Below are 26039 nucleotides of genomic sequence, written 5' to 3'. Positions count from 1 at the left end.
TTCTATAGGAGGTGCTGAGGACTAAGCCTGAGAGTCTCCAGGAGCCTAATTATAAGGCTAATTGCATAAACTGTGCAAAGCCCAGCAGGTGTATGGGAGCACTGCTCCTTCCCTGTCAATTTTCCATATGGTTCACAATGAACCACAACCCTGCCCAGATGACTTAGCAATCAGACAATGCCACAAGCACCCAGACCTTCCTTAGTGTCCTACATTACACTGATGTTCAGGAAACTCGTCAGCACCTTCACAGTCTGTGAAAGTGCTTCTCCCTACAGATGGTCAGTAGCCTTGAAATAGGTGACTGCCCAGGCACTTGTTGGATGCTACTACCCTGAAGGCTGTTAAGAGGCCCCATCAGCCCCACAGAATGGGTTAGAAAATATACAGGCATTTTCCATCGGGGTCCAAGAGCCATAAGGCCTGTATTTCCATCTGTGTGGGAGAGCTTGCTTGGGAAGAGGAGGTCACATTTGTACATCAACGTTCAGGTGTCAGACCAAGACTGTACACTTCATAGTCAAGGGTACTCAAACACAATCCCTAATCTACATCATCGTCCAGCTCATTTTCTTTTAAAGACCACCCCAAGCCCCACCAGGGGGACATAAAGCTATCAATCACAGTTTTGATAAGTGCTTTGGTGAACTATTTTTTCTTTAACAGTGAACATTTTATATGGTGGCATTTTAACCCCTGGTGGCTGCCTTTGCTGGAGGGTGGTTCACCCTCAGGGCTGTGCATTCACCTTCAAGCCCTTCCAAATGAATGACTTTGTCAAACAAAAGACCAGGGAAGGACTTCTGAAGCTTCTGAGGGACACAAATCCCATCGAAAGCCTATCAGATTTGAGAGCCTAAACTACTTTAGGACTTTTGGAAACCTTATCATCAGTCAGATAACTACATTTTCCCAGATATTCTGACCAAATAAAGTTGCTATGTTGTATTGTGCCAAAATTTAAGGAAAAAAAAGCATGTTAGACCCCTGTGACTCTCTATAACATAATTATAATTACAGCAAAGCCCACCAGATTTTTTCAATAAATAGATGACTGAGCCACAAACCAAACATCTCAGCTTTTAGCCAAAGTAGGGAAATGGTAATGCAACAGTAGCTAGGAGCACCCACCATGTCTCAACTCAAGAGCTATTCCAGTAGTTACAGTGAAACATCAAAATTGTTAGTGACTGGTTTCCCACCTCACAGACTGCTATAATAAAATCTTTCACTGCATCTAGTAGGAAAAGGAGGGCATATTGGATTTCCACATAGTGAGACACACACTGTATGCATGAAACTTCACAGTTTCTTGGTATACAATTAAAATAACAAGAATGAACAAAGCTGTTTAGCGAGTGCTAAGCCAGCATTTTATACAGCTTGTGACAAAACAACAGAGATGTATCATCTGATGCTTTTATACAGTCTGGAATGATTTATTATATACTATACATTCAGCATTGCAATACATTTAATTGTTGAGGTAAGTGGTTAGAGAAATGAAAAATGCTGGTTAGTTCATTTTGTGTAGCACTCATCAGTGATTGGAACTGGATATTACATTCCCAGTGCAAATTACCACCATTGGCAAGGCTATTTTACAGCTGTTCAGTGTGCAGTCTACATTGTAATGAAGTTGTGACATGAAATGTTTGTGGAAATTGTAATGAAATGTTAGCTGAAAATACACTGAAGTGGTAAGTGTAGAAAGAAAAATGAAGTACAACATTTACAAACTCCACTGTGTCCTCGGCTCAGGCGGCTTCAGCTGTTACTTTAGCCCAGATAAGCTAACCTGCCTCTTTCTACTGAATTGCACATCACAATTGCTCTCCAGAATCTCCTTTGGGCTCAGTACTTGGAATTAAACCTGACATCATATTCTTTTTAAGCCCTTTCTTGTTCTCTTGAACGTCTAAATTCCCTAGGGTCTATGGTCTCCTTTTCTTCCACTTTCACCTCTTTTTCTGTTAACCTCTTGATATTCAGTTGTTGCTTCCTTCCCCACATCCCTCAGATCCATCCTTCATTTTCCATGCCTATACAGGAACATAATCTGTTTGGATTCCCCCAGGTATTGAAGCCTCCTTGGCATCCCCTGACTACAAGCAATTCCACTTTCCTGAAGGGGGAGAGGAGGTTGAGCTCAGTCAACTCCTCGATTGTTGCCTTCACAATGTCAGCCCGTGCTTTGATCCTCTGTTTGGCTCTGTTTACTGATGACTCAGATCTGATGTCATGTCACCATCATCAAATCAGATCTAACACTTAGCACCAAGTAATCCTTGCAAGAATGTCTTAAAGATCCACTTATACTGACATATTGGACTAGCGTTTCTGGGAACTAAACAGAACGGGGTGATTTTTCAACCAACTCAGATCTGACGTTATGTCACCATCATCAAATCAGATCTAACACTTAGCACCAAGTAATCCTTGCAAGAATGTCTTAAAGATCCACTTATATTCCCTGCCATAAATTGCTAATAAGGGGGCCAGTGTCATGACACTTTGCTACCACCTCTGACAGCATTTCTTATTTCTTTTTGTTTTTCTTGCCCTCTTGATTTTGGCCTCCTTCTCCTATCTTTCCTTCCCCTTTCCAAGCCCAACCGAGAATAGCTCTGTCATTTCCATGCATCCTTGGTTATATGGTCCCTTTCCTGCCACATTCTCCACTTTAATCTTCCAGGAACAACCAAGGTAACAACCTTTATTTTCACACCTGTTTTGAGATTCAAGCCCTCCTCTGCTCCAAAGGCTGTATGCCACTTGCTTTAGTCCTAATTTTCTGTCTTCTCCTTGGAAACTTGTGGTGGGAGGTTTACAACTTGCTTTCAACCATATGGAGCCACTTACAACTTTTCCATACTTGTAACCAGCAGTCATTCAGGGAAACAACAGACATTTCAGTCCCTTGGGGAGCCAAGCTGTGAGTTTTCTGTCTGTGTCAGAATGTGAGCCTATCGCAATGTCTAAGCACCTTCTACATGTTTCCTGGATTTAGCCTCAGAGCATGTTAGAAGAAAAAAACAAGCCTGCCCTCCCTCCTTGAAGAAAGAGCTGAAATGGAAAATGTTCAGCTAGTCTTGGTAGAAAATACAGCCTATTCCAGCATTTATTAGTCTTGTGTTTTTAAAGATATGAGCACTTCAAAGCAACATCTGTTAGTCATGATCTGTATTTACCATATCCAGCACAATAGGATCCAACTCATGGCTGGGTCATCTGAATGCCATTCTCATCCCAGGAAACTGAAATATATTGACATATTGGACTAGCGTTTCTGGGAACTAAACAGAATGGGGTGATTTTTCAACCATAAAACGAATTAATATTTTGACTTTTCCCTTTTTTTTCTTCCCTTTGTATTTTGACTACAAAACAGAGGTGAACATACCCCTCCCCAACCCACAAGGAAAAAGGCATGTTATTTTTAAAAATTACCATTTCAGTGGTCGGTGCTGTTGCAAATGTACTGGAGAGCTTCACAAGCCCTCCAGCTCTTCTCCAGGAGAGTGCAGGAAGGTAGTCTTTGAAGCTCTGTATCATTCCTGGCAGTCCTGCGCTCATGTCTCAGGTGGCCAAGGTGTCTTCACGGCTGGTTTGCTGATACAAACTGGCAATTTTGCAAATATATATGAAAGAATTGAGTGAAAGATGTCTAAAACTTAAAACTTGTCTTTCATATCCTCTTGGGACTGCTTTGAAGCCTACAAAGTCCATGGCAACCATTTAGCCAGGGTGCCTGTACTGATTTTAAGAACCCTGTAACCATTTTCTGCAGAGAAGCTTTCAAGTTTCCTGTGGAGAAGAATGACACCTTCATCATGAAGAAAATTGGAAATGTATAGGTACTTTTTTTGACAACATTACTCATGATTATTTATTGTTAAGCAACACCACACTGCTGGGTGCTCTGTGGATGTGCATTTTCTGCTTGAAGCAGCTTTCAGCCTGGCTGGGACACAGGCAGACCAGGACCAAAATAAATGCTGCACAGTTGGGTGAGATGAGCTGGTAAAATTAGTTCAGTAAGTTCACAACAACTGTTTGGAAAAACCTTCCTCATGGTCTGTTGGTGGAGAGGTCTGAAGAAGGCAAATCTTTTAGTTATTAAGAAACTGCTCCAAACAAAGAACATGGAAGTCCATTCAGAGCTGAAGGGGTGAAGGGTCTTTTAGCTGCTCAGAGAAGACCTTTCAGCCAGGTGAGGCTACAAGCACATTAGCTGCTTAACTAGCATGAGCGGCACAGACTCCAGTGGGAAGGGCATGGCAGTCAGAGAAGTTGTAGATGCAAATGGTTTAGACAGCAGGAGACATCAGGCATTAACAATTATCAGAGAAGAAGAGGGATAGGTTTGTGAAGTGGAATACGTCTAAGCTTGGCTAACATCCAGTCAAAGGGAGCCTGATAACAAACTACAAATATTTGGAAAGTTGTAAACATTGAGGCAGGCTAGGAACTCTGGAGTGTGATGCATGGGGAGCATAACCAGCAGAAATTGCGAAATACAAAAATAGCAGGAAAACAAAAAAAAACGTTGACAATGAGATGTATTAGCCTCTGTGTTAAGGGAATGGGTGGAAATATCCTGGAGTTGAGACCTTTTCAAATGAGAAGGTGGTTAAGGAAACATCAGTAAGTATACAGTAGAAATTGGTTGTGTAATAGTGAGGGGGATGGATGGGGTTTCCCAAGTAGACTTTCTCACTACTTCTTTTAGGATTGTGCATAGAAAACTATTCTGCCCCTTATTCTTCTATAAAATATAGATGGCCCAATATTCTGGTACATGATCCAAGAAATTTTCTGAGCCTGGTTTTGGGAAGTCCTCACTCCACTGATTTAAAAGTACATCTCAGTTTAACAAGCCTGGCTGTTTTATTTAACTTTCTTGAAAATTTGTGTCTTTTTAAACAATGACGGCCATTACATTTTGGAATAATTTTCCACATTCCAGTTGGCCTAATAACCTCATTAACCATCTAACCAAGTAGTTTCCCTTCTTCAAGCAAAGCTCTCATTGTAGTCTCAGCTGCCAGTGCCTTGAAAGGAGTAGTCACACTGTCGAAAGGGAAGCGGTGGAGCCAAGCCACTTTGGAGGTGGCAGCTGAAGCCTGAAAAGAAGCAGGGAGCCAGGACAGCCTTCTGAGCTGCCTCATGTGCTTCCTAAAAATGGTGTGTCTTACCCAGACTTCATTTTCATGCTTTCTCTTGCTCAAATCCTGGTGTGACCCACTCAAGTGGTCTGCACAGAGGTCAAGACATAAGCAGAAGGTGAGAGGCATGATGGAGTGCATAGCCAAGAGCTTCATGCCTTGACCAGGTGTGTGTGTACATGCAGTGCTCATTATGGAGGGAGGGCCACAGTGCTAATTAACTAAGGGGGAGGCTTCATGGGCTCCTTAGCCCTTGCCTCCCTCAGTGTAACGCCAAGTGCTGGAGGGTGGCCTCCTCTGAATCCTAAGGGCTGTGAGCTTTTAGCCAAGATCCGATGAGGAAGGGCACTCCGAACAGGCCAACACAGTGAGGGGTGTGATAACTCCAGCGAGGGAAAAAAAAGAAATATCTTTGCCAAGAAAGCACAAGGGAGCTCTGTTTTTTCCACCAGACGTTGCTGCTGCATAACTGGGTTACCTGTCACTCATCAAAGGGCTTGTCTTGTTGATGGTCAGCAAGGTCCCAGCCAAGCCCAAGGACTAACCACAATCCACTGTGAGCCTCCATAGTAGCACCTGATCTCCTTAATGTAGGTCCCAAACAAAGGCACGATCAGCTGTGAAGATATCTGAAGGCTCCCCCCACCGACCACTAAGGGAACTAAGCACTTCTGTTGCATCAGGATTGCTTCAGTAGGCAGTTAAAATTCAGGCATGAGTTAACTGAAGCCTTTGGACAGATGAGGTGCCATTCTGACTTATCAGAGATTTAGGTAAGCAGAGACTATTCTCAAGGGCGTCCCCCTGATATGCCCAAACCTTGAGAAGATGGCACAGGAAAAGATAATGGGATCATTAATCATGTAATATAGGGTAGAGTGGGTTTTTTACCTTTCTTTAATGCATCTGTAATTAAAAAAAATATTTTAAAATTAAGTCTTAGCTGGTGTAAGAAACGGTCTGAGCAAGAAGGGTTTGCAGAAGAAAGTCTAAATCACTGACGATTCCTGTGTTTCTGTGGGCAGTTTAAAAAGCATGTGGTGTTTCAGGTACTCAACATGGGCTGTTCTGAATGTGGAAAGTGTGGAGAACGAAGAAGTTCAGTACAGCTGGCACTGTGCTGTCCTAACCTCTGTCGATCTTCCCTTAAGACTCACAATACAATTGTTGTAAAATATATCCTTCAAAGGCATTTTTTATATATTCACTAAACCAAATTTAATATCAGGGGAAATACTTTGATTGAGAATGATGAAATTTGAGCTTCCTAGTTTTACTTTTCAAACTTCTCAGTATCACTTTCCATGTTACAGTGTAGCTTCTGAGACAGATGTGTATTTCTTGGTGAAAGATAAGCACACATGTATATCTCCAAATTTCAGGAAAAATAAAGCTTCTACTTTCAGAGCAGTCCTCAGAGTGCTGTAATAAGGTATGAGAATTGACTGACAACTGACTTTAAAAGAAGTCCTAATTAAACCAAAGGGGCAAAGTTATCAACACGACCAACTTGTACAAATGTGCACTCATCAAGGCCACGTTGTCCATGCATACAGGTGCTTAAATGGCAAAACAGATGGCATGTATAGCCAAGGTCTTGGGGTCTGGCTCACCTGAATATCTCTCATCGCATGGATGAAGAGTTACTCAGCTTCCCTAAGTGTATTGGCCATACTGGGCCCATCCCTTGTCATCATCTGAACTGGGAACCAACCCCTAAAACTCTGGCCTCCCCCTGGTCTTCCTGGCTCCCAGTAGCAGGGCCAGATTGGGTAGCAGGCAGTGAGCAGCAGAGACACTACCGTGGGTCCACTGCCTGTTTTGCCTCTGCCAGTGCCCTTGGACACTGGTCTGGCCCTTGCCCTCCAGCAGGAATACCCTGTGGGTGGCTGCTCCCCCTGGGGTAGGGAGGCCCTGCAAGTAGTAGAGTCACATGTCCCAATGCAGCAGCAGTGGGGTCTCTCCATCCTTCACTCCTCTTCATCCTCAGGGTTGCAAAATCAAGGTTTTCCAAGGCTCCTGGAAAGCTTTGAGCTGGTGCTGGGGAAAGGTGTAGCTCTATGATGAGTGTCCTGGGCTGGTTTGCCAGTGAGCTACCCATGGCCTACTTTTGCTTTTCATTATGAGGGGTCTCCATCATGCCATCTGCTGTGATTCCATCCCTGCCCCAGGATTTGGACCCTTTCTTTGAATGTTAGGATGTCCTTCCCATTGAACATGATAGCATCCAGGCAACACAATTGTGAAATCCTGCAGGCAGCTCTGTGAGCACTGGGGATGCTTTGGAGGCCTCCAGGCATGTCTTTGCCAATCTAAACAAAGATGGTTGTTTTATCTGGATTTTTAAGTGTTTAATTAAAAGGTGGTTCAACAATACACTCACCATTTTTTGAGTTGGAAGTGCACATGAAGTAGATAGCAAGCATCTGTAGATGTATTTCCACTGAAAGGCAAACTGTTATTCTTATAGTCAGCTTTTAGCTGTGTCTGCCATAAATTTCTGAAAGAGTGAGTGACTAACCTTTTCCAAGAGTTCAGTTTTTCTAACCTTTCTGTGTTTTTGTATTTTAAGAGATAGAGACATACAGTGCTTATTTCCCAAATGACTGCAAGGCTTATGATGCCACTGCTCAGGTCTCAAACATTAGTAGCATAATCCCCTGCTTATAAACTGCTACCAAGACACCCATAACATGAGAGTCTGGCAAGTAGGCTCCCATTGCACAGCACCGATTAATGCTCCACAAAACTGATATGCAGAACATTTGCTATAAAACTTGAAATCACACCCATTTTGTCTGAAAAAGACAAAAGAACAGCAAAAAGAGAGATACAGTTGGAAGTCTGAGCTGTCCGAGGTCTCTGCAGTAAACACTGCCTGCTGTGGAGAGCCACTCATAAATGTCAGTGCTGATTTTCCAGACCAGTTCTTTAGCTGGTATGGCAAAAAAATGGAGTCATGCCATTAGGCACCAGATGTAGTTTTGGGACCCAGGGTACAGTGTGGGAAGCCTCTAAATTTAGAAGAGAAAGAAAACATCCTGCCCTTTTTAAATAGCCAGGATGGACTACAATGACAAATTAACAAGCTCTAAAGTGAGGAATAATGGAAATTATTCATTATTCACTTTATTTACTAATAATGATACAGTATGTATTAATAGCAGTGGGGCATGGTAATTCAACATATGATTCAGTATGAAAATATATCTCAGGCTGAGATTATGCTGCATTATCTGATGGCAACAGAAGATAATTTCTGTGTATCAGCATTGTTCCTTAGAGGCCTCCTTTATATTTCATTTTTAATCTTGGCCATGAAGTTGTCAAAGAATTGGGCACAGTTGCAATCTCTGGGCAAAAGAAGATCAGGACAGGAATGGCAAAGCACTGTTAAAGAATTTTAGCAGAATTGTCTGGAAAAGAATATAGACAGCACCTGTCCACTTTGAACTCAGGCTAAGCATTGCTACTTGGTCCTACATTTTCATGATTGACAGATTTCACAAAACAAAATTTTAAACCAAAATGCCTAGCATATTTTAACATGATGAGCAGGAGATCTGATAGGCGTGTCAGGCACTAAAAATGCAAATGCAAATGCAAACTACTGTGTCAGTCTGAATTGCCATGCTAGGCCAAGCTTATTTTATTACATACATTCTGCATTCTAAGTACTAATATGTTCATAATGTAAACATTAAGCATACAGAGTTAAAATTCAAGGCCACAATATTTTTGATTGTCCCTTTTTTGTGTCTTTGGTTGGCCGAGATCAACTCGTAGTGTATAAATGCATAAGTTATATAATAATTATATAAAAAGGAAAAAATAACATTGACTTGTATACTTCATTCTGACAAACGCACAGCGTTCGCGACTCGATAAAGAAAAACTGGCGCCCGCCTAACAAAAATACTTAGATGATTTCTGATTTTGGCAGTCAGGGGTTGTCTCTTGCTTTAACCAATAGAAAACAAACTCCCTTAATAATGATGAGGTTCTAACTGGTAACTTTTAAATATCAAATACAATTCCAGTTTTACTTTTTTCTTTTTTAAAGAGATGCATATTATGATTTCTGAATTCTTCTGCTTTTCCCTTTTTTCATTTTTTTTAATTACTATAAAATCAAGTCTGTTCCTCCTGTAATACTGGGAATGGTATGATACTGAGCAATATGTTTCACAAGTCCAAACAAGTGTTTCTTCATAGTCCCAACACTAGTAAGTTTTCAGTCTTTTCAGCCTCTACTGGTAAAGAAGTTTCTTTTGTCCCATTCTCACCACCTTTGTCCTCCTCTTCCTCCTTTCTGCTTCCTCTGTCAGGTGCAGGCCTCTGATCTACAATCATACACTTGCCCTTCAGCACATTCTCATTTCCAATGTTTGGCTCAGGGTTCCTGTAATATCGTCAAGGAATCTTGAAGTTTGGGTTGTCTTCACAGTTTGAGTAGCTGATTACACTCTCATGAATGGAACGCATTTGATTTTAACTAAAACAATGCTGTTATATTCCAAATCAGCTTCCACACTAAACCAGTCTCTTTTGTTGATATGTTTCTGTTTTTAAATACAGGTAAGGTTTTTTCCTTTTTTTTTTCCCTTTTTGCCCCCTCTTTTGTAATGATTCATATATTGTATGTTAGGTCACTATAGACTTATCCTTATATTGCTGTAGTATAGTCCCAGTTTTGCACTAGCAAGATATCGAACTTTACACATAAGCTTATCAACTTTTTAAGACCACTAGCTTTCGTAGGTTTTCCTTATCATTTCATGCTTTTACCTACAATAGTCCATTGTTTTTTGGTCCACAGAGTCGATGCCCATATACATTAAATTTTAGTATCTTAATACTTCTCGAATATCTCCATTAAATCCCTACTACAAAGAGTCTTTTTGACACCTATTTTTTAATGTGTTTTTTCCCAGCCAAACCTTCACTTGTCTCTTTAGGCACTTTGAATTCATGTACTCCAATAGAGTTCATTGCAATTCATCAGGGACTGTATCCCAGCGAGAAGTGTCTTTGTTTGCTTTTTCTAGCGTTTCCTTTTTTCCCAGCTTAGTAGTAGGTGCCAAGATGAGAAGGCATATGAGCAGCTGGCAGCCTGGTATTGGGGTAGATACCTCCAGTTGGTGAATTCCAGTATGGATTAGGTGCAGCAAAAAAGCTGGACGATGTTACGGGCAAAGCAGGTGAGTGGGGAGCTACAAAGTTCATCTTCTGAGGGTGCGCATGATAGGAGCTCATGTAGGGGAGGTCTGATGGGTATTTGTACATGGATGACTCTGGGGGATGAGGTTGGAGAGCCTGAGCGATTCCATGGAAATCAAATTTGTAAGCGTAGCGCTTACCATGAACCTTAGTCATAATATTTTTATCATAGTAGTAGCGAAGCGCACGGCTAAGTTTGTCATAGTTCATGTTAGGCTTGCTTTTCCGCTCCCCCCAGCGCCGAGCCACTTCATCAGGGTCGGTCATCTTGAACTCCCCGTTGGTGCCCTCCCAGGTGATGCAGTTGGAGTTGGAGCTGTCCGAGAGGAGCTCCAGCAGGAACTGCCATAGCTGTATCTGCCCACTCCCTGTGGGGGGAAATGAAATAGAAATGTCAGGACTAGTGACTAATAATGTTAAGACATCAATTCTTCCAGTCCCCCACATAGGACCCTATTAGGAAATGTTGCAATGTAGGTTCCTACTTCTTACTCTTAACAAGTCCCTTTTCTCCTAGCCTGGTCTCATGAAATCCTAAAGTGCAGAGATAATGGTAATGTGTCATGTTTTCCCTCATCTGAGTGGCAGAATGCCATTACATGGAGATTTAATAGTTACCTAATGTCATTCAGTGTAGACAATTGATGAGGAAATAATACAACACTCATTTAGGAAACTAATCTCTAAAGTTCAGGACAAACAGCTTTCACTTGCGTAACATTTTGCTTGTTCTCACAGCATTATGTTGCAACTAAATGTTCTCTTCTGTGGAATAAGCCTACACAAAATGGAGAAGTCTAGAGAAAGCTGGGCTCCTGCCAAACCATATCATCCATTTGCAGCATTTGGGGAAACGCAGAACGGAAACTTATTAGCTTGCTGTTGCATTGCATACAACCATAGGGCAAAACATTTGCAAGAACAGTGAAAAGATCCATAAAATACATTCTTGTCATCGTTCTGTGTCAAACGAGTGTAAATGATTATTGAAGTTAAGACTTAAAACGCTGTTGTTTATTTTCTCACTCTTCTGCCAATTTAATCTTAAAAAGAAAATAATTAGTCCACTGTCAACTTTGCAGACGTGTGTTGCCCAGAGTTATAGGAAGAAAATTTGACCATTTTAGGTAATTGAAAGTAGACTTCAGAGGGCCTTGCCACTGATATTCATGTTAAAAGCTTAGCATTTCTTAATAAAGCAGCACTGGAATGATGCAAAATACAGCTGAAGCAGCTTGCAAGGCAATCTGTTTCACAAGCACAATGTCAGCAGAATTTGCCAACCAGCTTGTATGTGCTAACTTCTAAGTACATCTCTGACCAGGAATCAGTTGGGTTTCTTTTTTTTTTCTAAGCCAGATATGTGGGTATAATAAACAAGCTTTTCTTTAGAAAGCTTATAGTAGTGAATTATAACATCAAGCTAGAGTAGCATCTGAAATCCATTAGCAGTTTATACTTCAGTGCAACTGAAACACATATTCATTTAAATGATATTTATCCAAAATGTCCTTAATGAATTTCTTCTGTTCCATTAACATGCATTAGGTAAACAAACAAACAAAGGAATCCATGGTATGAGCAAGGCATGCAAGTTTTAATACACAGAAACATAACAAGAGGATTAGCCTTTGAAAATCAATAAACAGTTCAGCACTGGACAAAACAGAATTTTTTGAATAAGCAATCCAACATATGTTCTAACATAAACACTTGCCTTCCAAATGTAATATATAGTCCTATGAAAATAAATGGTTGCTGTCAATTTCCTTTTAATGAGAGAGTAATTCCATCAATTTATAAACACACAGAACATGTTAAAGCACAGGAATGATGGTGTGTAGGAATTCCATACGCAAATGTTAAAAAAGTATTCCAATCCAGATCATGTTAGTGTCTCCCATGTTAATGAAGTCTACAAAATGGACGCTTGACAAAATTGTAAAAGCCGGGGTTTACGAACAAATTGAAGGGATGTAGGCCCCCAATTCCAGTTAAGATCAGTGACATCTGGAAACCCACCGCCTTAGGCCATTTAGAAAATCCTGTTCTTAATACTTACTTAACTGCTTTCCTATGCCACGAAAAACTTTAGAAAGTAAGCTAATATAGAACTGTGCTCGATGTCACTTGGGATAAAGTGAAAGGAAATGGATTAGTATTTTGGCAATTTCATGCCTTGAAAAGCCATACAATGGCTGGAAGAAAAAACATCATTACTGGGGGTTGAGGAGACCTGCAATGTGGAACAAGGAACACTGTGCCCTGTGGATGTTAAAGCAAGGGAAATAGGAAGTGGCATATACAATGTCAATCCATTGTGGCAGATTGTGATCTTGATTATGGCGGCATACGGCCACAGTGTGTCCTGTGGACTCAGAGCAGCAACAGCGAAATCTTCACAGTTCACAATCAGTGTTATTAACTAACCAAGAAGGTTCCTGTCTTTAGCTAAAATATGGTACAAGCCCCTGTCCACATGCAGTCCATTGCCACCTTCTTAAAGTGGGAGAACACTTCTGAAGTGTTTAACCGAATTAGTCTTTGCAAACAGATTATGCTTTCCTGTTTTTTCCCTATATATTTTTGACGGTTTGGGTTATTTATCCCAAAATTTTGTATTTGTCAAGGTCAGTATGGCACTGTATTGTGGCTTAAAAGAATCTGGGACACACATGATGCAGATTTGTAAGAGACTCATGCCCTTCTGGAGGGGTACCTGGTGGCCAGATGGGATATCATACAGCACTTAACAAAATCCCTGTGTTTAGGCAACTGAAGTGAACTCCTGTTGATAAGTGGAGTTCAAAGAGCTTTAATGAGGTATTTGACTGACTGAATGTAACTATCTACTCTAGGATGATTTGAATAGCTCTCTACAGAGAGCTATATTCACTATGTCTCCAATGAATACCATGGGAAATGAGGCATCTAGCTCATATGTAGACACCTACATAAGTTTATGTGTCTTAACCTGTGACCTCAGTCCCACCCTTGTGCAATTTAGAAACCTAATCATGCAGCACATCGGGTATCATCAGCTCCCACTGAGTCATACTGAAGAGCGGTAAAATTGGTCACATCACCTCCCAGATCTGGCTTTAAAGCTGAAGCGGGGACACTAGCAGTGAAGAGAAATCCTCCTAAATCAGCAAAATCCCTTCTCACCTGGATTTGCAAGTCGGCTGCTGGTCGGTCCAAGTATCTGATACGGATCTACAGATCGTGAAAGAAAGATTTTAAGTCATGTAATAATGATGTCAAGTAATTTAAGTGTTCCCTTTTAACCTTGTAAGGGGCAGCGTATACTGCCCAATGGGACAGCAGGTCCAACACTGGGGAAAGCAGTTCCTTTCTCTGCATCACAATATTTGCATGATTACCCTTAAAATGCGGTGTGCAAGTGAACAATTGCAAGGATACACATTTGCCTTTTGTACTGTATTAGTGTGCACAAGCATATATGCAGGCACACTGTAAATCTGGCCCAGAAGTATTCTGATTCCTACTTAAATTAAGTCCACATACACGCAGACATCCTTTGGTACTATTGACCCATGCAGTGTGCCAGGGCCCACAGGTAGAGGCACATAATGGGATGAAAGTCCCCTCCACAAAGGATAGCTGCCTCTTTTCTTGTGAGGCCACATTTGTTTTCCCCGCATCACTGCTAAAGCTTTCTGTGCCAAAAAAGCGTCCAGAAGTGGGCTGAGAGTGCACGGCTGAACCCAGGCAATGTGGCTGAGTTGATTCTTCTTCGTCACTGGAGGCCAGTGAGGGATCCCCTGTATTAACCTTGTAACTAGTGTTTTCGGAAGAGCCTGTGTCAGCCACACAATGCCCGTAGCATCACAATGTTTTCCTCAAGGGATTCACTCTGGAAATGAAAACTTATTTTGGCCTGAATTGAATACAACAGGAAAAAGCTAAGGCTGTGATGGAAGTACAAAAACCGAAAAGTGATGGGCTGCAAGCACAGCCTGGCAGAATGAGTCTGTCGCTGGGCTGCCTCGTCTCTGGACAGCTGCTCTCAAACAGCCGCCAGTTTTAAAGCCAAGAAAATAATCAGGTTACATTCCTTATACATTTAAATAATCTGTGCAGCTCACACACGGCCATTAAATGCTCCTAAGGTCCTACATAAATCATCAGTATATTTCTTGAAAGATTCTCATGGTTGGAAGGCCAGATTAGATAAAACGCTATTTGGGCAAAAAGCAGTATAATACTTCCCAGGCAGGATGCATATGAGTTAATGAGATGTAGTCATGCACACAGCCTCATTCAGCTATAACAAAAAACAGAATAATCATTTGAAATCCATGTGACAAAAACAGGCTCAGAGTCTTCTGTGTTAAGAATATCCTCCAAATTTCTTTTTTTCCTACTTTTACCCTTTTGCTGTTAACAAAAGCCATAACTGACTCAGAATCTCTGTAGTGCTTTCTAGCTACCTGTCCAAAACACAGTCGAATTCACAATAAGGGATTAGGTCCTACCCTATGGATTGAAAACAGATAACGCACCCATTTTGCGAAACAACTAGTCTACAAACTCATAAACCTCTTTCTCCTCAGTTTCCCAATAGACTGAGAATCCCTCTAATTTTAATTTCAGGGGCCCAATTCAAATAGGTTTTTGTATGCTGTAATCCATTTCAATTTCTTTGCTCATGCACATTTTACAGCTGCTAGTACTTCAACTACTGTGGAGTATATGGTCTTTTGATGTTCTTACCTTCCACCTTTGCACCGAAACTGTACATATGTACATAGGTACTTTGTTCAACAGCTTTTTCACTCTGCAAGGTTGTCACTGCCATTAAACATTGCTAAAAGCATTTTTTAGTGGCCATGGGATTTAGTGGTCACCAGCTGGAGATATTGTTCGTGGTCTGAATCAGATGTTGCAATTTGCTTCTGGTTGGTAGGTGAGAGCTGTCCTTCTCATCATGTTCAACAAATCCCACCACACCCAGGCATAATTCAAACAAAATGACACCCACCTAACTGAGGACGCTGGTCTTCTGTTTTGGGAACTGTTGAGGATGATGGCTGAGTAGCTGAAAATGGAAAAAACCATGTAGTTATTTTTCCAGTTTGGAAGTTGGTCACCAAACCTGTGGTAGATCACAGGCCTGGGAATCCTGCTGCTCACCACTTAATGATGGTCACAATACGATTTAGCTTTGTAAGACCATATGGTCATGGACTTGATAAAGCCTGAGTTCAAGGAAGGATGTGGTTGCCCCAGTGACTCCACCCAGTATTGCCTATAGACAGCTAACACTCTTCCCAGCCAAGGCACAGGTAGAAATCCTCCAGAGCTGAATGTTGAAATAGCTCCTACCAGTTCATTTCAGAATCTATCCAGGTTGCACCGTATGTGCGTTAGGCCCACAGGTTAGACATATGTAGATGCTTTTACCTTTTGACTGAGGACTAGGGTGGGTGTGACTTGACCATGCTGATCTCCTGGCTTGCTCATAAGGCAAATCTGCAAAGGAAAAACACACTGATTCATGCAGCTATGGCATAAAGTATTTATGTCTGTAAGGGGCACATTTCTAGAGGACTCATTGGATTGGAAAAATTACTGAAATAGGAAGGCTACTCCTTGTTAAAACCTTTATCATCTTTATTGTCTCTAAAAATAACAGTACCACATTGCCCTCTGCATCTCTCTTTAGAGGTGCCTATTCTTGTTAGATGTCTGAACTGCACTGAAATGGATGGTACAAATATTCTATAGAGTCACTAATTTTCAAAGGCTTGGAGTACTCCCTTTGGTCCCCTTCATCAGCCCAGGACACCAAGGAATGACACACACTCTGCGTAATGGACAATTTATGCTAAAGTCTTGGAGGAAAAGTCCCCCAAGAGGTCAGAGGTCAGAGTAAGAATAAACTCTGCACCATTCCCTCTCAATCTCAGCATGTAATGGCATTTTCTCCAAAGTTAGACTTTAGTTGATTTAATGTGCCATTCTTTGCTAGTCTGTTGCTGTCATCCCTTGAGATTAATCAAACGTTATAGGTTGAGTTTGAGAGTTCTCTTTTCTGCCACCTGGTCATAGGCAGAGATATGTGAGACAATGAAGTCTTGGTTTTGTCTGTTGGAGATTCCTCGAAACCACTGTTGTATGCTTGCGTTTGCACTAGCTCTCACTGCCTTCACGCACTTTATTATGCTCTCCCCGTAATATTATTCCTCAGGCTTGCAAGCACTCAGTTCCTCAGATGCACCCTCTCGTCTCACTCTCATCATTCAGAATCCAGCCTATTGGGATAATTGATTGTTGCAGTCTGCCAATCTCATTGGTTTCTCTTCTACCAGCAATTTCAAACTATTAATAAGTCCTTTTCCTTCACTCTCCCTTCCACACCCCAATATCCTCACAGATCTTAAGAAACATAACATGTGAAAACAGTGAACATACTTAAATGTTAAACATATATATGTATACACATTATATTTCTTCCAAAAAGTGGATAGCTTTTTTCCTGCTTCATCTCTTTAAATATGGCTTTCTGCTTCTTGGGACAAGCTCCTTAACTTTACTTATCTAAATTTTTGTTTGCCTTTTCTTTCATTGACCCATTGCTTCTATTTAATTTATAGGCTTTAGCATATAAAAATGAAGAAACTAGAACACAAAATCTTTCTTCACAAAGAATATGTAGTAAATTCAAATGTTTAGTTCCCCCTTTGAAATCTTTTGCAGTTGCCTGTGCTATTCTATGGCTGGCTTTAACACATTAGCTAAAATTGCTGCCAAAATCAGAGACTTATGTATTCCCGGGATCTCAAGAAAGTAGCAGTAACCACCTGGTCAAACTAAGTTGGTGCGGATGATCTGAGTCTTAACAGTGCTTGTGCTTTATTTTAGAAATCATGTTTGGAAATGAAACCAGTTAGGAAATAAAGAGACAGTCACAGACTGGCTTTGTGCAAAACAGATGTATCTCTGCCCATTTCCAAGCACTATAAGCAGAATTATTGAATGGAAATAGAGTGTAATGTGAAACTCACAACCAAATTACGTCTAATTTATTTAGTCTGTTTGGCCTAAGGAGCAGACTGGCACTACCAGCACTGTCGTATCCCAGAATTTTACACTTCAAAAACTCTGCTTTTGCTGAGATATGCAATTTATCTTTGTATTGCATTTGAATAACTAGTGATCTTTCATCCTTGATTTCTTGAAAACTACTCCATGGTCTTGTCCTTCAGAAACTTGGAGAAAATAACATGGATTGCACAAGTGCTCATCTCTGAGCAGAGTACTGGTGTGCAAGTGAATCTTTTTAACATGCAGATGTCCTGACAAGGCTGAGATCCACACTGATATTAACTGTTGTAGTTAGGGACACCTCATGGCTTGAAGACTTTATCATCTGACAAAAAAATTCAGAAGGACTCTGGTCATGTTTCCAGGGGGTTCTGAGTTCCGTCTGTATAGAGGGGGACAGGGCTCAGCTATGGCCTGCCTCCATGTATCTTGTCCAGACCTGCCTTGCCTAGTCAGTTCTGTACCTCTATGGCAGCCTTGCCAGGGACATTCTGGTGACATAAGGAGCCTATTTCCCCCCCGCCCCCCCCCCCCCCCCCCTTCCCCCAGTTCTTCCATTCCCTGTCCAGAAAGACTATAGACAAATAGGGCAGAAAGATCACATAGAAGGTATGTGCTTGTCATTAGGCTGTGCAACTCCTCCTACAGTCTCTCCTCTCCTCTCCTCTCCTCTCCTCTCCTCTCCTCTCCTCTCCTCTCCTCTCCTCTCCTCTCCTCTCCTCTCCTCTCCTCTCCTCTCCTCTCCTCTCCTCTCCTCTCCTCTCCTCTCCTCTCCTCTCCTCTCCTCTCCTCTCCTCTCCTCTCCTCTCCTCTCCTCTCCTCTCCTCTCCTCTCCTCTCCTTTCCCTCTCTTATTTGTGGGTGTCCAAATTATTAGACATCTGTACATTCAGAGGGCTGTGTGATGCTGTGTGTCTGTACTTGGTGGCACTTGCAGCCTTGAAATATATTTGGTATAAATTTAGTACTGTGAGAAAACTGTTTTGCCTTTTAACTCAACACATCATAAGATAGTTTTCTGACTACACCCTCTCTATGAAAAGGAAAATCCAATTATCAGCCTTTCTTGAAATAGCGCAAAATTCCAACTTCATTCTTAGTTCAGTATTGTGCCTTGATAAACATGTTGCTATCCTAGATAAGCCGATCTATTCTTATTCATGATAGTACAACATGTTCTTATCTTGGACAGATCTTTGATGGGAATGCTCCCGTTTGATGAGACATGTAGAAAACCCCACATTAGGTCTTCCCGAGCTCCTGATAGCTTCATTGTATTACTCCAGCTTGCTGAAACCTCATGTTCTGTTGTAAAGGTGACTGAAGAAATTATGCCTTTGTCATTCCAGTTCATTACAAGCCCTGCTCATTTCCTATTTTCTATTGTAGTGCCTTAACAATGGCAATGCTTAATTACTTTGTCCAGAATTGCACACCAGGATTTGGCTAATTCCCATTTAACATTATTTATTCTGCCCTGCCCCCGCCGCCCCCCCCCCCCCCCCCCCCCAGCTTTTTGACCTTTTTCATGTCATCAAGTGATTGTCTCCAGGGTCTGGTATTGCTCTCACATGAAGGGCACTTTGTTATGGAAAAGCTTCTTTGCAGTCTAGTTGAAATGTGACATTTAACTAAGAGGAAAGCCACAAAATAGGCCAACAAAATATTTCTTGAAAGAAAACTAAATATCTGCAAAAAAATATTTTTTCTTTCCAAATAAAAATTCTGACTTTAAATAAGTTTGTCAACTTTCAATTGTAAAAGATAAAATAAAATAATACTTTCAAAGTCACATGGTAGCTTGTTGTAGGAAATGTTGATTAGGATGCACTGGTTTACACTGAAGAATAGAGACACCCTATACCAAACTATAACTCCCCCAAGCAATTGTGTAAACACAGGAAGATGCTGACATTTTGTTTTGTAAGTGTCATTGTAAATGTGATTTAGACAAAAATGCTGAAATGAAGGAGTTCACTATGTCCGATATGTGGTTCTTTTAGAACCTTTTACTTTCAGAGAAGCTAGTATTTTATTTTTCCATCATAAGTCAGGATGAAACAAATATTGAAATAATAGAATTTCTTATAGGATAAAAACCCCCAGTTTTTGTTTAAGTCCAGTGGAAACATAACCATAAAATAGTTTTCTTTCACAGCAGACTCATTCTAGCCTTTGCCTGAAATCCTCTCAATTGGTATATTTCCTGCAGGACACCCAGGTCCCTCTGGTCTTACATTATATGTTCATTTTCGTTGGAAACTACTGAAGAGTTTTGGCCAGCCAGTTTTACATTGCATAGTTGGTAAATGTTTCTAAACTTTGTCTTCTCATCCATATTCATCTCTACATTCCTCCATGCCATTCAAAGCTCCTGGGTGCTACTATAACCTGTGATCACAAGGGCCACAGTCTGCTTTAATATTTCGTGAAAATGTCTAACTTTTTTTTAAATTTCCTTTCTTCTAATATTGAGACTAAGCAGGTACACTGTGTCAGTCTTTATTTTGATGATTATATCACATTTCCTCATCCCCAGACCCTGAGTTGAACAATTTCAAACTTTTATATCTTTCAACATTCTTGAAAGATTTTTCATATTCCCATAGCTTGCTCTAAGTGCCTTCTAATTCTGTAAATAGCTTTTTTGATAAGGGATGATTCACATCACTTTCTATACAAGGCCACACTGCTGATTTATTTAACGGCACAGTCAGATTTCCCATATGGTCCCCCACTGTGTTTATTTGTTTGTTTACTTTCTTTTCACTTCGGCCAACAGCTAGAGCAGTAGGTTTCATTGTACTATAAATAAAGATGCCTACATTAAGTTCTTCTGTCATGAGTGAAGAGGGTTAATTTGAAATCAGCAAGATATGAAAATAATCTGCATTTTACACTGCATTTATCAACTTGTATTTTCAGTTGTTAACATACTGTCAGTTCATTTCTCTCTAATAAGGCTTCTGGTCACCTCTACAGGAATTCTTTAGAGGAATTTCTGGGTTTAAGTAATGATCAAATCATATGTCATCTTTAAGTTTTATAGCAAATTTTATTGTGTCTTTGTAACGAGTCTGCATGGCAAGGTTTTGGTACTGGGGGGGTTACAGGGGTGGCTTCTGTATGAAGTTGCTAGAAGTTTCCCCTATGTCAGATGCAGCCAATGCCAGCCGGCTTTAAGACGGACCCGCCGCTGGCCAAGGCTGAGCCAATCAGCGACAGCGTTTTTCGCCTCTGTTATAACGTATTTAAGAGAGCGAAAAAGTTGTTGCGCAGCAGTAATTGCAGCGAGTGAGGGGAGTGAGAATATGTGAGAGAAACATCCTGCAGACACCAAGGTCAGTGAAGAAGGAGGGGGAGGAGATGCTCCAGGCGCCGGAGCAGCGATTCCCCTGCGGCCTGTGGTGAAGACCACGGTGAGGCAGGCTGTCCCCCTGCAGCCCATGGGCGGTGGAGCAGATGACTGCCTACACCCCGTGGAGGGCCCCCACGCCGGAGTAGGCGGATGCCTGAAGAAAGCTGTGACCCCATGGGAAGCCTGCACCGGAGCAGGCTCCTGGCAGGACCTGTGGCCCGTGGAGAGAGAGAAGCCCACGATGGAGCAGGTTTGCTGCCAGAGACCCCATGAGGGGGGCTCACGCTGGGGCAGTTGGTTCCTGAAGGACTGCACCCCATGGAGGAGACCCACACTGGAGCAGTCCACGAAGAACTGAATCCGTGGGAAGACTCAAGCTGGAGAAGTCATGGAGGACTTTCTCCCGTGAGGGGGACCCCACATTGGAGCAGGGGAAACGTGTGAGGAGTCCTCCCCCTGAGGAGGAAGGAGCGGCAGAAAACAACAGTGTGATGAACTGACCCCAACCCCCATTCCCTGTATTCCCCCTGTGCTGCTGCGGGGGAGAAGGGAGAAAAATTGGGATCAAAGTTAAGCCCGGGAAAGGAGGGAGGGGTGGAGGGAAGGTGTTTTAAGATTTGGTTTTATTTCTCATTACTCCTCTCTGAGTTAATTGGTAATAAATTACACTTCCCTTCAGTAGAGTCTGTTTTGCCCGTGACGGTAAATGTTGAGTGATCTCCCTGTCTTTATCTCAACCCCACAAGCCTGTTGTTATTTTTTTTTCTCTCCCCTGACCAGTTAAGGAGGGGAGTGTTAGAGTGGCTTTAGTGGGCACCTGGCATTTTGGCCAGGGCCAACCCACCACAGTCTTTTTTCCAATTATTAATAACTATAGATCACAGTAGAGAATTCTAAAGCACCCATGACTTAAGATGTCCATTATTTACTCTTGGTAACAGGTTAATTAGACTGTTCTTGATCTGTTTCTTATGATATGCTGATAGTTGTGGGGCACTTTGGCAAATGCCTTATGAAAGCCAAATGCCAAATGTATGCAATGGATCAGTAGTTTCCTTTTAATTTGCTATCATAGAGAAATAAAGCTAGCAAAAGATTTTGTTTTCCGAGAAACTGAGCAGGGTAGATTTGATCACATAATGGCCCAGTAGCTGTTTCCCTATCTACCTTTTTAATTATCAATTCACAAATCTGCAGACGTGCACATATACACATATACAAGTGTACATAAAAGTTGCTTGTATGTACTGTCCTGAATTATGCCTGAAAGCATTGATAAAAGATAGATAAAATATTTGCTCACCAAAACCCCCCTGTTTTCACCGACAGAATATATCTTTTCACAAGAGCTCAGTCAATTCCAAGTTTATGTCCCTTCAGAACACTTGGATGTCTGCCTCTAGCTCAGTAATGGATTTTCTTTAAATTTAATATTTTGATGCAACACCTTTTGATGTCTCACAGTACTTTGCACGTATTACCAGAACAGCAAATGTCCCTATTAGGCATTTTTCCATCATCTTTAGTGGTTAAGTGTGATATGAAGAAAATTTCTGGCTTCATAGCAATGTCCTAATCTTCTTTAATTATTCCCTTTAGCCTTTCATAAACCAGCACATCCACGATAATTCCATGCACTTCAAACTTTTGAAAGTAAGAACTTTCTTATGTTTTGATTTTATTTATTTAGTCTCTTAAACTCACAATCAGATATTGTGGGGTTTGTTTGCCTCAAACACAAATAAAAAGTAGATAACAGGAGAAACATCTATCCTGCATTTTTATAGTACTTTTTCCCAATATACCTCAAATAGCATTATAAAAGAGAGCATTTTGCCGCATTTTACAGACAGAGAGCTGAAGCACATTGAAAAGTGACTGTGCTGGGACAACACAACAGAACCAGTGAATAGAGCTCAGGTCTTCTGATTCCCTGGTGCTTCAAAGACAGAGATATATGGAAGAAACAGAGTTATTAAGCTGCTCTACTGAACCGTCTCACACTACACAACGATATATACACACACATATATATAAAGTATATGTATATAATATGTCTGTGTATTCAAAATATAGCCTAATATTTATGAAAAGAGAGTTGAAGGAGAAAAAGAACGAGATACTTCAATAGATGAAATTAGTAAGATCGTAGCATAGAAAAGGCGGTCATTGTTCATACCTGGCCTGGTTGTAATTCTTTGTGTCGCTTCTGGATAAACTGATGTATTTGGAAAAATAAAAGTGGCACCTCCTAAAGAGAAAGAAGAAGACATAACACCTAAAGATTCATTTTCACAGTCCCTAAGCCCACTGATATTTTCCCTCTCGTAGTGTGTCTGAATGACTAATTTCTATCTTAGGATATTCATAAACGTTAATTCTGATAGCCTTTGCACCTGTGTAAATCTGTTCAAATTACTGGATAAAAGTCTGTGCAAAATCCATGTTAAGAGAGGAGACAGACAAATTCAAGATAGCCCTTCTACCCTGATCGCAATCATCTCCACCTGGGCAGGTGGTTTTGTATCTTCTGAAATAAAACTTCTTTACCTTCTTTTCATTAGAGCATGCACTTCCCAAACAAGTCCATATTTTCAACAGAGACTGTAGGCCTGGGCCAAAGCCTATTGGTGTCTGTGGGAATCTTCTCACAGACTTTGGTCAGCTTTGGTTCAGGCTCTCAGAAATCTCATTCTCTTCACAGAGTGAAAAAATTAAAAATATTAGGCTTGATATAGAAAATGGTATCTCACTTATCTCAGGCATTGAAATTGCTCTAACTACGTCAACAGACTTCTAATGACCATCTCTAGGAACATGAAAATTAGGGTCATAAGGATTTGTGCAATTACTGCTGACTTCAAGAAGAGCTTGTTTCTAACTCTTTTGGAGTCCTTTGAAAATCCCACTTCAAAGTTCTTATGCCAACAGAATAACTAATTTTCCTTATTCTGATGATCAGCATGATATTATTCACACTCCCAATGACAGAAATGCAGACAATCTCATGCTGGTGAAATGAATTTCAAAATATTGTCAGTGCACACACGTAGAAAAAGATAACACACAGAACTGCTGAACAACACTTGGATAACTGTATGCAGAAACTGCTTGGCAAATTAGAATCTGGAAAGCCAGAGATGGAAAAGACCATTGAGTCCATCTATTTTTAAAAAGGGCTTAAGGCTTGTTCCAAACACCATCAAAGTCAATGGAAAAATTTTTGTTGCTTTTGGTGGGGTTTGTAGCAGGCCTACAGCCCACAGTAGAACTTTATGTAACGTGGCAGACATCTAATCTCAGGGAGAGATCTTCTAATCTAGTTAATTTTGCTAGGAAACCCACTGCTATTTACCACAGTGAAAAACTAAATGAAAAATGAAAGAGGCATCACAATCCAAGGTTTTGTTGTGTTTTTTTTTTTTTTTTTCCTTTGCATTATCCTTTGTATTATCTTTTTCATTTCTCACAAATAATTGTTATTTCTGGTCACTGTAGGTAACTAACACCCTCAGGCATGATCATGCAATATTCCAAACATCTTTAATCAGTATGTTCACCATACTATATGTACAGTTCCATGCCATCCTCTGTTGCACAACTGCTAGAGCAAGGTAAAATTTATTCTGAATTATTTTCATAAACATTTTAAGCAACATCCTGAAAGACAGATGCTTTTGAGGCATGTACTGTATCATCCTCCTACCTACACTCAATACTTTTCTGGGCCAAAATAACAGAAGGGTGAATATTAACAAAAGTCATTTTACATTCAGATCAGTCTTAGTGGAGATTGCAACATCAAAATTAGTGGAGTTTCCAGTTCAAGTCCCATATAGCTGACAAATGAGATGAGTTAACTGCCTAAATAGCAATTTTATTGAATTACACCACATATACTGCATGTGTGGGGAGGCAGTCGCCATTCACCAGAGCCCATAGCACTGAGACAAGCACTGAAGCACTTTTGAACAACACCAACCTTCTAGGGATCTGTGGAGCAGATCTGACAGTACAATGAGACAGAATGAGAAAAAATGTCCTCAGAGACAAAGGCCCCGAGCCTGCCATTTATTGTGTGCCAGGGACACCACTCTGTTGTAGGACACGAGAAATTACCAGTAAGGAGACCATTTTTGAACCATCTGGCCCTGCGTCATCTCACCTTTTTTCTGTGTGTCTGTGCACAAAACTCACACACAGCAAGGAGAGGATACACTTGTCTCCCTTCTGATTCACCATTTCCATTTTTAGCAGCAACCCATAAAAAGGAATCCTGTGCTTTTAGAAGATGACCTATAGCAATGGGAGCAGTGCCAGCATTACCTGTGTTTCTAGCATGCATTAACCGTGGAGAGTTTTGTAAGGCCTTATCAACATCATCTGAAGTCAAATGTGGAAGAGGAGCTACAAAACAAAACAAAAAGCAACACCAAAATGAAAAAAAATTGTGAATTATCTTTTTAAACCATATTTTCCCCTGACAGGATTGTTTGAATGCGAGCCTACCGACAGTCAGTTTCACTCTGCAGTTTGGAGGGAGGTGTGTGTGCTACAACTTGAACTCAGGCATTCATTTATTCAACATTATGAATGCATAATATTTCTGACTGATTATTGACAGTTTGCGTGCGGAGAAGACTGCACCGCACTGGTGTTGCAATTCTTGTTTTTTTCTCTAAAAACCGTGTTCACCTTAGCTTCCTTAAAATGAGGCAAACCTGCAAAATTTCCTCAAGCTCAGATGAAAGCCCTCAAGCCAAGAATTCACTAGTCCCTTCTTTCCCTTTGAAATGCTAGCCATGCACTACAAGTAATTTGCATTTGGACTTCAGGGACTCTTCCTTTTTTCCACAAATTTACAGAACTTTTATTCAATTCAGTGAAATCTTCCTGATCCTATTCAGAGTCGAGCAAACTGCTGTCAGACCTTAGAATCATGCCTGGAATTCACTTTATGAATCAATGTTTGCACTCTTGTTTAGCATTCTCATCATTAAAATGGAAAGAAATGAGCATGTGACCAGAAAAAACATTAGCACTGAACCCCGTATGAGTTTCTTCCTACAGTATGCTGATGAATATGCTGGGTTTCAATTTGGTTTTTCTCTGAGATGGACATGTAGAAATATTCCCTAACCCTTTTCTTTGATGAACATGAGTGAAAGCCACCTGAAATCAGTGGGAATCTTTTCATCAAAATCAAAAGGCTTTGGATCAGGC

General features: G+C 40.9%; 1 protein-coding gene across 4 annotated transcripts in view; it reads right to left on the bottom strand.

Moving 5' to 3' along the window:
- Window positions 1-10235: 10235 nt before the first annotated feature.
- The window catches only part of ERG (ETS transcription factor ERG), a 33546-nt gene continuing 17742 nt past the window's right edge, over window positions 10236-26039 (bottom strand). Inside the window, exons 4-9 of one of the 4 annotated variants that reach the window (XM_086481842.1) lie at window positions 25143-25223; window positions 22996-23067; window positions 15816-15884; window positions 15394-15450; window positions 13557-13604; window positions 10236-10756 (exon numbers count right to left, since the gene is read on the bottom strand). In XM_086481842.1, the coding sequence (XP_086337968.1) occupies window positions 10236-10756; window positions 13557-13604; window positions 15394-15450; window positions 15816-15884; window positions 22996-23067; window positions 25143-25223 (848 nt within the window). Of the gene's footprint in view, window positions 10757-13556; window positions 13605-15393; window positions 15461-15815; window positions 15885-22990; window positions 23068-25142; window positions 25224-26039 lie in introns of all 4 variants that reach the window. The other 3 variants (XM_086481848.1, XM_086481864.1, XM_086481856.1) reach the window with 3 other exon arrangements.

This window comes from Leptosomus discolor, chromosome 1 (genome assembly GCF_034619465.1).
Source record: "Leptosomus discolor isolate bLepDis1 chromosome 1, bLepDis1.hap2, whole genome shotgun sequence".
Taxonomy (NCBI): domain Eukaryota; kingdom Metazoa; phylum Chordata; class Aves; order Leptosomiformes; family Leptosomidae; genus Leptosomus; species Leptosomus discolor.
Note: the sequence above shows the minus strand (reverse complement) of the source record. Positions and strands in the feature narration are given on the sequence as shown.